General features: G+C 49.8%; 1 protein-coding gene across 2 annotated transcripts; it reads left to right on the top strand.

The window, feature by feature from the left end:
• The first annotated feature begins 691 nt into the window (after positions 1–691).
• ZBTB2 (zinc finger and BTB domain containing 2) lies at positions 692–8,525 on the top strand. 2 transcript variants are annotated; one of them, XM_031611957.2, is made up of 3 exons: positions 692–927; positions 3,513–3,696; positions 5,455–8,525. In XM_031611957.2, the coding sequence occupies exons 2-3, from the start codon at positions 3,524–3,526 to the stop codon at positions 6,815–6,817; spliced, it is 1,536 nt and encodes a 511-aa protein (XP_031467817.1). In that variant the 5' UTR covers positions 692–927; positions 3,513–3,523; the 3' UTR covers positions 6,818–8,525. The 2 variants fall into 2 exon arrangements, with proteins under 2 accessions (XP_031467817.1, XP_031467810.1); XM_031611950.2 differs by lacking the exon at positions 692–927 and adding an exon at positions 1,876–2,289.
• Positions 8,526–11,672: the final 3,147 nt, after the last annotated feature.

Below are 11,672 nucleotides of genomic sequence, written 5' to 3'. Positions count from 1 at the left end.
TTTGGCATCTCTTGCTTTTCCTCCACACAGCACATCGGATGCAACGACTACGAAGACAGCAGCCCAGCCACAGCCAGCACCCGCAGGTCAGACAGGTGCCTCACGTGCGCTGCCTTTAACTACGCTAAAATGGTCGAGAGACCCAAGACACACAAATAATCAAAAACTAACGTTCCGATGCCGACCAAACGCCTCCCAACGAGCTTGCAAGCAGCACGCTGCCCCGCCAGCCCCGCACCCGGCCCCGAGCGGGGCTCCTCTGCCGCACGCCGCGGCCCGCAGGGACCCGGCCTCAGCACCGCCCGCTGCCGCCCGGGCTCCGTAGCGCAGCACGGCGCATCGCGGGCGTCAAGGCGACGAGGCCTCGGCCCGGCCCGCCGCCAGGCGCGGAAGGAAGGCCGCGGCCCCGCGGGACGCACCTGTGGCTGCCGCTTCAGGCAGCCGTTGAGGCCGCGCCGCAGCGCGGAGCCGCCCCCGCCCGGCGGCGAGCGGAGCGGGGTGGAAGGGGGCCGCACCGCCCCCCCCCCCCCCCCCCCCCGCGCTGCGCTCCCCCCCGGGACTTTTAAAGGGGCCGCGAACCCGGCCCCGCAGCTCCGCGCACCGGCAGCCCCCAGCGGCGGGGCCGTGCCCGGCGGCGCGGGCGGAGGGAGGAAGGGAGGAGCGGAGAGGAGAGGGGAGGGGGGGGGTGGGTGGCGGCTGCTGGCGCCGGCGCCGCCGCCACAGCGCTCGCCGCCTCCCCTCCCCCCCGGCGGGGGCTCCTCGCTGCAGCCTCTGTGCTCCGCTCTCGGTCATGTGACCCTAACGTAACCGGACAGGAAAAGCCGCCGCCGCCGCCGCCGCGCTGACTCCGTTGTTGCTGCTGCTGCTGGGCGCGGAGACGGCGGCGGCGCGCGCGGCACCAGGCGCCTCGGCGGCCCGCGCCCCCAGGTGAGCAGCGCCCGCGGCGCCGCGCGTGGACCGCCCGCACGTGTGCCCGGCCCCGCGCACCGGGACGGCCGGGCCCGCGCCGAGGCGAGGCGGAGGGGCGAGCGGGGGCGCGGCGCGGCCCGTCGGGCCCGGCCCGCATTGTGTGCGAGGGCCCGGTCGCGCGGCGGCGGGGCGACGGGCCGCTGCTCGACCGCCTGGCGAAGCCCCGGGGCCGAGCCGGGCCGAGCGGCTCCATCCGGGGCACGGCACGGGGGGGGGGGATGGGCCGCGCCGGGAAAAGGGGGAAGGGGGGGGGGGTTGGAAGCCGCGCGTGGAGGGGGCGAGGGGGTGAGGGCCGGGACCGGGAGAAGGCTCGGCGCGTCCCGGTGCCGCGCCGGGTTCGGCCGGTCGGGGCCCGGCGCGGGGCGGCCCCCCCCTGCGGCGGCATCCGGCGCGGGGAAGGGCGGAGGAGGGGGGAAGGGAGCCGCGCGCGCGGCGGGAGGGGCGGCCCCGCCTGTCTCTCCTCGGCAGGGCTGGGCGGCCCCGGCGGCGGCGGTTCCCGTCTCGCGCGCCCTGGCGGCTCCGCTCGCGCTGCGTCTCGCGCCGTCTCCGTCCGTCCGTGCGCGCGTGGCGTGCGCGGGGGGGGGCGAGAGGGAGAAGGGGAGGAGGGGCGGGGCTCAGCCAGTGAGAGCGGCGCGCGGCCGCCCGGCCTTCCGCCCCGGCGGCCAATGGGAGGGCGCCGCCACCCGGGCCACAGGGGCCGAGCGCGACTCCGGGGGAGGAGGGGAGGAGAGGGCGGCCGGACGGCCCCGCCCCCCCGCCGAGAGCGGCGCCCCGCGGCGCGCGCGCTACGGCGCCGGCAGGCGGCGGGAGCGCCCGGGCCGCGCGCGCCCGCTCCCTCCTCCCCCGTCCTCGGGCCGCGCGCGTGCCCATTGTGGCGCGAGGGGCGGCGACGCGCGGGGCCGCTCCTACCGGGCTCCGCGCTCGCGGGGCCGCGCGGCGCCGCCGAGAGCCCGGAGGGGCCCCGCGCCGTCTCCGGTTCCTGCCGGGCCCACGGAGTGCTCGGCGCGACCGAAAGCGGCACCCTCGGCCTCCAGAGCCAAAGGAGCGTTGAGGACCGTCGTGAGACGGGGCGCCTTTCTGAGGCGTTTGAGGAGAAACGGGGCAGCGCCGTACTCTTTGAGGGCGCCGAGCAGCTGTTTCCTGTCAGCGCCGCGGTCCCCGCCTCGCCGCTCTCCGGGCCCCGCTCTCACCCCGCGGCCGTTTCACCCCGCCGCAGGGTCCCGCCCGGCCATGCCTGCCGCCTGCCCGCGTCCGCCGGCCCTTAATTTGCGGCTCTGAAGAAGGGCAGCGGCTTCTCGGCTACTGCAGGCTGCTGTTTGGGTAAGGGTGAAGCCCTAAACTAAACAGATTGGGGATGATGATAACTGGAGAGGATCCTATCTGCCTGGAGCTCCCCCAGCAGTGGTTTTCTCTGCTTGTCGAGTTTCCCTCTCTGAGCACGAGCCACACTGGGCATCAAAGAATTGAAAGCGTAGCACACACGGAATAAAACCCAACTTAAAACTATTATAGAAGCCCTGCAAGTTTTCCTCAACATGACAGAGTTTACCTGCGTGGAACGTGGTGTGGGATTAAGTAACAGTGAACATGAGTTGTGTTCCTGCTGACAGAGCAAGTGTTCTCTTGTGGAGGGAGGGAAGGGATCTTGGTGTATTGCTTGTATGAACAGAATTATCCAAACACTAACCAGTGCAGGCAGCCAGCAAGGATGGAAGAGTTCCTCTCACACCTTCGTTCTCCTGCTGTGACAGACAAGCTTCAGGCCCCTACACAGAATCATAGAATTGCTCAGGTTGGAAAAGACCCTAAAGATCATCAAATCCAACCACAACCTAACCATACTGCCCTAACAACCCTCCACTAAATCATGTCCCTGATGTAGCTGATCTCAGTTGACCCTTCTTTTTCTGATAGTCCGGGGGCCTTGCCGATATCCAGAATTAATTCATTTTATCAGCCTGGAAAGGGTCAGGTATGCAGCTGGTAATTCCCGGGAGAGGCCATAACTATCAGGAAAGCTCAATGATTTCTTGGTGGAGTTCACATTCAGCCAAATGGACACCTAGTGTTTAGGTTAAAGGTATTTAGAGAGGCTGAAAATTCCAGTAAGAAGTTATCTGACTTGGTTCTTGTTGGGTTCTGCTCTTGTCACTGCCATCCCTGCAGGTGACTGGTATCAGATGAGTGTATTGTTCAAATCTGTATCTAAATACTTTGTTCTCATTAAAAACAGATGTTTTTTACTAGTTGTTCTTCCTCTCCTTCAGCTATCTGTTTTTCTGTATCTAAGCCTACCCCATGGTTTTGCAGAACCCTCTGTTCCTAGCTCTGCTTTGCTGTTTAAGCCTGGGCAAATCACTTGCACCTTTGTGAGCTGCATTGTATGTTGTGAAACAGAGATCCTTGAGTGTTTGCAAGGTGTCATCGATGTTATTGTTCTGGTTAAGAAGTGTTACTTTTGCAGAAGTATCTGTGAAGGGAGATCTTCTGTTGCATCTGCCTATCTACTGTTAAGTTTTACATGAAAGTCGTTTGCTTTTCAGAGTGTGAAAAAATGGATTTGGCCAACCATGGACTTATTCTGCTGCAGCAGCTAAATGCTCAGAGAGAGTTTGGTTTCCTGTGTGACTGCACGGTTGCTATTGGTGATGTCTACTTCAAGGCACATAAATCGGTTCTTGCTTCTTTCTCCAACTACTTCAAGATGCTGTTTGTTCACCAAACCAGGTAACTATGGGAAGCCCAATCTGACTGTTAAAAAGTTGTTCAGTTAGCTTGAAACCTGCAGTGTTTTTTTTGCTTCTTGATAATGAATCTAGAATCTGTTTCAAAGTTGGACTGTGATTCATTAACAATAATATTCCAGTAAATGTTCTTTATCCTTAAAAAATCTATAACACGCAGAAGAGAACATCTAATGACTCCTGTCTTCACTGTTGTGCTTTTCTTCTTCACCTGCTCAGCATTGCCACTATTTTTGACCTTTTCAGAACACTATATAAACTCAATAATATTTGCTAGGAGAAGATTTTGAGAAATGAACACGTAGATAAAGGTAGCATTTTTCACGTGTTTTTTTTTTAATCTGTCAAGTAAAACAGAACTACATAATGATAAAGTGTAAGACTGTTTTTTAAAGATTTTTGTGGACTTTTGTTTTTCCCAATTATTTGAACTATCTCAAAAAGTTTAAACGAGCGAAACTTTCAACTCTGGCTAAGAGTTTTCCAAAAGTAAACATCAAGGACGGAAGTAAATTTGCACTTCAGAGACAGGCAGATGTAGCAGACTTGGCTCCATCAGGAGCATACAACAGTCACTGGAAGACAGTGCTGCCAGTTTATTTTTGGGTAATGTATCAGAGTTCAAAAGCAGTTAGAGAGCTCAAGCAGAGGGCACACCTCAAGAAAGGGAAGAATTGGCTATGATTTTCTCCTCACCTACTGTGGTTAGAGCATTCAGACTGCAGTGCACAGTCGCGTCTGCTTCTGGATTTGCCTTTATTTAATATGTGCTTAATCTAAAAGCTACAGATAACTGAAAATCAATTAGAATCCCAGAAGCTCTCCCGTTAGCAAAGTTAACTTGGTTAGCCTAACCAAAACATTCCCGATTTTCTTTCTTGTCTTGTGAACCTCGCCTTTCTTTCTACACAGAGATCCAGCAGGAGGATTAATGGATGTTTCAGTCCAGAGTATACTAAAGATTGATGCATAGGGCATGCTCTAACTTGAAGGATGGCATTGGTTTCAGTTCTGTTAGGCTGAAGAGGGCATCACAATCACCAGCTGTCTCACTTACTGAATGCTATAAGGGACTGATGCATTTTGCCAAGGGTACTCCTGATGCTGCTACCTTTTCTTCCTCCCTGTTCAGGGAAGGAAGCTACTGTAGTTGTTTTACAAGGAGTCTAGCCTTTGCACATTAGATGTGCTCAGGCTACATCTCTTGCTTCCAACCGTCAGGAAATTCACACCCTGTCCTGCATCATTCTCGATCCTCACACGGCTCAGGCAAGGTGTTAACACACATTTCCACAACTGTGACTATAAGCACTAGTAAGACACTGAAGCCAAAGAGGCACATGTCAGATGAATTTTGGGTGTTTTCAGGGCTAAGAACTGAGACCATGAATTTAGACACCAGTGCTAGGAGGTTTTAATTTGGTTGTAGATGTATTTAAGCACAAAAAAAAGGAAAAATATCTTTGCAATTTATGAAATATATCAGTATGTGTCAACATATCTGTCGCGTAGCAGCCATTGAGAAAGGTGCAGTTTGCAGTGGGACAATCTTTCTAGGCAATTAGTTTGCTGAGGGGAAAAAAGTCATCTTGCGAATGGCCAAGCATTTCTCTTCATTTCTTACAGATTGTGTCTTTTGAATATAACATACAGTTCTGATTTTTACCAATGCTTGAATAACTTAAATCTGATTGAAAGCATTCTCCCAATCTGTTATTGATCATTCTGTTTCACTTTCCAGTGAATGTGTCCGTTTGAAAGCAACCGACATACAGCCAGATATCTTCAGTTATCTCTTGCATTTGATGTACACTGGGAAGATGGCACCACAGCTCATTGACCCAGTTCGACTAGAGCAGGGAATAAAGTTTCTGCATGCATATCCACTAATTCAGGAGGCCAGCCTTGCAAGTCAGGGAACTTTTTCTCACCCGGATCAAGTTTTTCCATTAGCATCTTCATTATATGGCATTCAGATTGCAGATCACCAGATCAGACATCCCGCTAAGGTTACATCGGCAGCTGACAAACTCGGGCGAGAACCAAGGCCACAGACTTCCCGGATGACCCAAGAACCGGTTTCAGAAGGCTCACAGCTCTCACAGTTACCTACAACTCTGCCACAAGTGAGCAGGACAAATATGGCCACTTCCGACCAATTGCCATCATCTTTGTCTCCAGAACTGGTATCTGCTGCTGGTAATAATTCACCTGCAGGAGAGGAAGCCAACATGGAAGCATCTTCTTCAGATGAACAGCCTGCTTCACTCACGATAGCACACGTCAAGCCAAGCATTATGAAAAGGAACGGAAGCTTCCCAAAGTACTATGCCTGCCACCTCTGCGGTCGCCGGTTCAATTTACGAAGTAGCTTGCGCGAACACTTGCAGATCCACACGGGAGTTCCCTTCACCTCTAGCCAGCAGGGAGAAAGTAATGTTTCTTTGTCGCTCTGTAACAACACAGCTGAGAAGGATGCTATGGAAGTGCCTGAAGCTGGGATGATTAGTGACAGCGAGCTGCAGCAGATCTCAGACTCTCCAATAATCGATGGGCAGCAGCAATCGGAGACACCTCCCCCCTCGGATATTGCAGACATAGACAACTTGGAGCAGGCAGATCAAGAGAGGGAAGTAAAAAGACGGAAATATGAATGTTCCATCTGCGGTCGTAAATTTATTCAGAAAAGCCACTGGAGGGAGCACATGTACATACACACTGGCAAACCCTTCAAGTGCAGCACTTGCGACAAAAGCTTTTGTAGGGCTAACCAGGCTGCCAGACATGTGTGCCTAAACCAGAGCATGGACACGTACACGATGGTGGACAAACAGACTCTGGAGCTCTGTACTTTTGAGGAAGGCAGTCAAATGGACAACATGCTAGTACAGACCAACAAGCCCTACAAATGTAACTTGTGTGACAAAACATTTTCGACTCCCAATGAAGTAGTCAAACATTCGTGCCAAAATCAAAACTCTGTCTTCACACTAGAAGAAGATCGCTCCATTCTGCTAGGTGGTGGGGACACAGAAGCCACAGAGACTGATAATGCAGTGTTAGCCTCCATCAAAAAGGAGCAGGAAGCAGTGTTGTTAGACTGAATGTGAAATCTATATCAATTTTTTAAAGTTTCTTTACTCATTTTTATTAAATCAATTTTTTCTTCCCCCTGCCTCTTTCCTCACTTACCCCTGCCATCTCTTCCACCAACTTTCCCACCCTTTGTCTTCAGCAACCAGAACTGTACTGGCACATTAGGAAATTGGACTTTGCCTCTCCCACCAAAACAAAAACGCTCTTGCATCAAACCACAACATAATTGATTTTAATACAAAGGAACACGTGAAAAATAATCCAGCTAACTATGTTGATAGTATTAGTTAATCCAAATTTAATAGATTTTAAATGAAATTTAGATCACTTGAAAGTGTATTTAGATACAATGATGACTTGATGACTGTAATGAGAAACAGAGTATCGGCTTGGTAAGCAAGGAATATATATATCTATATCTATATTAGTTTCCCTGGTAAAAGACGTTTTGAGAAGATCTGGCTATTTAAACACCATGCTTTTTAGAACTCCACATGCAAGTCGATTCAGATTATAACTTTAAAAGCCTCAGAATTTTTCCTCATTGAAGTGAATGCAAAAAGTTGTCAGTTGGGTTAAAAAGAGCTGAGAGTACTGAGTTTCTTTTAGCCTTATATTTTCCTTCAAGTATGCCTTTGGGGTATCTGTTTCAGATAGCATGATTGATTCAAGCAAAGTAGTTACTTAGTCAGATTTTGACTTAAGTAGCTGTAATAATAACGTGATGGCAATCTTTATATATATATATATATAAACTATCGTATATGTATAAAGATTTATATATATATGGAAAGTGTTTGTGTGTATATTTGGTACAGGTAAATAAATGCACACATCTTTTTTTAAGCAACTGGCCGTCTGCTCTCCAGTTCAAACTGGAAAGTATTTTAGTTGTTTGACTAAAGTAGTCATTGCACAGGTTTAAATCAAATGGGAAACGTCCTGAGCTGTGTGCATTTTTATTGGCCTGTAGAACAGAAGCTGTTGGATAAGTGTCGTCACCCAAGATACAAAGGAAACCAGAGAAGCGACATCCTGGTGGGCACTGTACCCTCATCAGTGCAGCACATGCATGTGTTGTTAGGTATAGTTTTGAGTCATTCCCGATGAGAGGAGAGAGAAAAACTTCATTGCCTTACTCAGGCAAGGAAAGTCCATGGTTTCGTTTGATATGATTGCATGAGATAAGAAGAAGTGGTTACAGAGATGTTCTAGCAATGGGGGATCATGGTTGTTTTAAAGCAAACCCATAGTGTTGACTGGCAAATTCTGCTCTTTGAGAGTCCCGTTATTTTCAAAGCCAAGACAAAGTCTGCAAAAACTGAAAGGATGAATTATGTAATTTTAGTTACTGATAATGATAGCACTGCGTCTTTGTGTTAAAAATCAAGTTGTTGATTCTTATTATTTTATATGAAATGCCCAGATGTTTTGCTGGTAGCATAAAAGAAACAAAACTGACAGCAGCAACGGAGTCCACCTAGCAAATACTGGGCCAGCAGAAGGTTGAAGCGGACAGAACAAAGTGCCCCGTGGTAAATGGAGGCACTGTGCTTTGGGGGGGAGGGGTGGGAGAGGGCAAGTCACAAACCACAGCTCTTCTCTGTGTATACATTTAAACTGAATATCATTTTGTGTATAGTTAAGTTCTCAGATTTGTAAGTTTTTATACATCATTTCATTGAATAAAAACTGAATTAAATGGAATGTGATTTATTGAGTTGCAGGTGAAAGGCTGTTGGGTTTTATCTTCCTGAAATAATTCTTACCAAATGAGTATAAAAGCCAACCAATGTATTCTGCGTTTAGAATAAAACCTCTCTCATACATATGAACAAATAACTTACTAATGGCATGAAACAGTGGATATAGCACTACATACTTGTTTTTTTGAGTTCATTAGTATGATGTGACAATTATTGCAAAGTTTGTTGCGAGTGTGCTTGCAGCCTCGAAAGCCAACTGTGTTCTGGGCTGCATTCAAAAAGGGGCAGCCTGCAGGGAGAGGGAGGTGATTGTCCCCCCTCTACTCAGCTCTTGTGAGGCCCCATCTGGAGTATTGCATCCAGGCCTGGGACCCCCACTACAGGAAGGATGTAGAGCTCTTAGAGTGGATCCAGAGGAGGGCCACTAAGATGATCAGAGGGCTGGAGCACCTCTCCTATGAGGAAAGGCTGAGGGAACTGGGATTGTTTAGCTTGGAGAAGAAAAGGCTCTAGAGAGATATTCAGCAGACTGGAAAGGCGGGCCTGGGTGAATCTAATGAGGTTCAACACAGCAAAGTACAAGGTTTTTGCACTTGGGCCAGTGGAATCCCCCACATACATACAGACTGGAAGGAGCGGTTCTTGAGAGTAGCCTTGCAGAGAAGGACCCGGGAGTCCTAATAGATTGAAACTTAACAGGAGCCAGCAGTGTGCTCTTGCAGCTCAGAAAGCAAATGGTATCTCAGGGCTCCCATGTGGAGTACTGCATCCAGGGTCTGAAGCCCCTAATACAAGAAAGACAGAGCTGCTGGAGAGGGTCCAGAGAAGATCCACAAAGATGAAAGGGTAGATAACTGCAGGACAAGGAGAAATGGTTTTAAGTTGAAGGTAAGTTGAAGGAGGGAAGATTTAGCTTGGCTATCAGGGGGAAGTGCTTTTCTATGTTCCAGCATTTCACCACTCTCAGACTGTCCAGACAGGTTGCCCTGTCCCTAGAGGTGTTCAAGGCCAGGTTGAATGGTCCAGTATTACACGTGGAAGTTGGTGGCTCTGCCTGTGGCAGGGGGGTTGGAGATTCATGATCCTCAAGGTCCCTTCCAACCCAGGCCATTCTGTGATTTTGAGACCTCACTGTGGCCTTCCACTACTTTAATGGAGCATATAAACAGGAAGGAAAAGGGCTGTTTATGAGGGTGGATAATGACAGGACAAGAGAGAATGGTTTTAAATTGAGACAGGGATGTTTTATTTTAGATATTAGGAAGAAGTTTTTCCACACAGAGGGTGATGACACACTGGAACAGGTTGCCCAAGGAGGCTGTGGATGCCCCATCTGTAGAGGCGTTCAAGGCCAGGCTGAATGTGGCTCTGGGCAACCTGGTCTGGTGGTTGGCAACCCTGCACATAGCAGGGGGGGCTGAAACTAGATGATGATCTTTGTGGTCCTTTTCAACCCAGGCCATTCTATGATTCTGTAGTATTGAGTTTGTTATGTCTCAGAATAATACATCCAAAATCAGTTCATTTTACATCAATATATAAAAGCATTTTCAGGTAAAAATATAACATCTTACAGAATGTAGCATTACCCATTGAAAAGCTTTCAGGATCTTCATCTACTAACATAATTTCTTTAATTATGGGCTGGGGAGGGGGGGGGGGGAAGTGATGTTTTTATTTATTTTTAATTTCCTCTCAGTCTCAAATACTCTCAGAACAGGAGGGAAAAAAAAACACTTAAGTCCTTCCTCATTCAGAATATGCTCAGCATTTTGAGGTAGCAGTACTTTAGGGGATAGTCACAGGTTCAGTTCAAAAATGACCATGGCCGCAAAAGGTGTTGTTATTAGATACCACATCACCAAGTGATCCTTCAAGAGCTTCAGGTGAGCTCTTATGCAAAAGCCAGAGGTTAAGCTCAGCCCCCTGGTTGCATAGGGAGTGTACACATGGCCACACTATTTTTTGATGAGCTATTCAGCAGCCCTCAGTCTGTATTTTAATTTAGCTCAAACTGATTGCATTGAGGAATAATCAGTCAAAAAAAAAAAGAAGTGCTATTTCTCTGTTATTTCTATACCTTATTTCAACTCTGTAGAGGCCTTCAGGCAACTCATAGATTGAGAGCAGAGATGAATAGGGAGGAGCATCACTGAAGCCAGCATTGCTACTGGTAATATCTAGGGTGAAGAAGATGTAATGCTATAATGTGACAGAAAACAGGAATAACAGCAAGGTATCAAAGTCCTAGTTCTACAGCAAATGAGGACAAGCCCAAATGCAGCAGCAATAGAGACAGAAAGGAAGGAAAAAAAATTACCTACCTTTGGAAGGCCTCAGGTAGGTGGGAATTTCCATTCAGATACCCTTGCTTTCAATGCCAATATTTAAATGAGGCTTGGGAAGGGTAGGATCCTGGCTCCATCCCTTCTGGTCACTCAGGTATATTAAATGCACCTGAGCTCCCCCAGGTTAGCCCTGCCTTCCTACCAGGTGCTCAATCACTGCTTCAAGCTGTGATTTGGCATTTCCAATACAGAGGTAGGAAGTGGTGATTGCCTCCTCTGCTGGGCAGCTTGGCTTTATAAGGTGGTGTGCTGCTGAAAAGAAGCGAGCAAGCTGCAATGAACAAGCAGCAGGGGAGGAAGCTTCCAAAGGAGTAACATGAAAGTGAATTTCCCTGGCATGTTGTTTAGTGATACTTTTGCCTTGACTTCTGCAGAACCGAGCAGTTTTGATTGTCAGTGGAGGATGAGCATTCCTTCCGAACGTGAAGATCACAGCTCCCTATAAAAAAACACTTGTCAACTTTGTACCAACACCTCTTTCGTCTCTTGTCTGCTAAAATCATTCTCGTTCTGCAGGGAGAGAATTGTGAGAAGACAACGGTGTCAAAAATATTGAGAAATTTAAACAGTGATCGTTTTACGTTAAGTTGCTGTCTCGACGTTCGGAAATTGCACCAAATTCCACAACAGCATCGCGGCGTCCAGCGCTCACCTCGGTGAGAGAAACTCACCCTTCCGCGCGGGCTCCTCTCGAGCCGTACCGCCCTCGGGGCGGCGGGCGGGGCTGGCTCGGGCCGGAAGCCGGGCAGCTCCATGGCGGCCGCAGCCGCCATCTCTAGGCAACGCGAGAAGGGCGCGGGGCGGGGCGG

This window comes from Phasianus colchicus, chromosome 2 (assembly GCF_987193195.1).
Source record: "Phasianus colchicus chromosome 2, bPhaCol1.hap1.1, whole genome shotgun sequence".
In the NCBI taxonomy this organism is placed as follows: Eukaryota; Metazoa; Chordata; class Aves; order Galliformes; family Phasianidae; genus Phasianus; species Phasianus colchicus.
This window is presented reverse-complemented; position numbering and strand designations above follow the sequence as displayed.

Excerpts from the sequence above, each read along its gene's own strand:
- ZBTB2 (XM_031611957.2), top strand. The coding sequence starts at position 3,524 with ATGGATTTGGCCAACCATGGACTTATTCTGCTGCAGCAGCTAAATGCT. Across the intron at positions 3,697-5,454 it reads CTGTTTGTTCACCAAACCAG|TGAATGTGTCCGTTTGAAAG; the intron begins GTAACTATGGGA and ends TTCACTTTCCAG.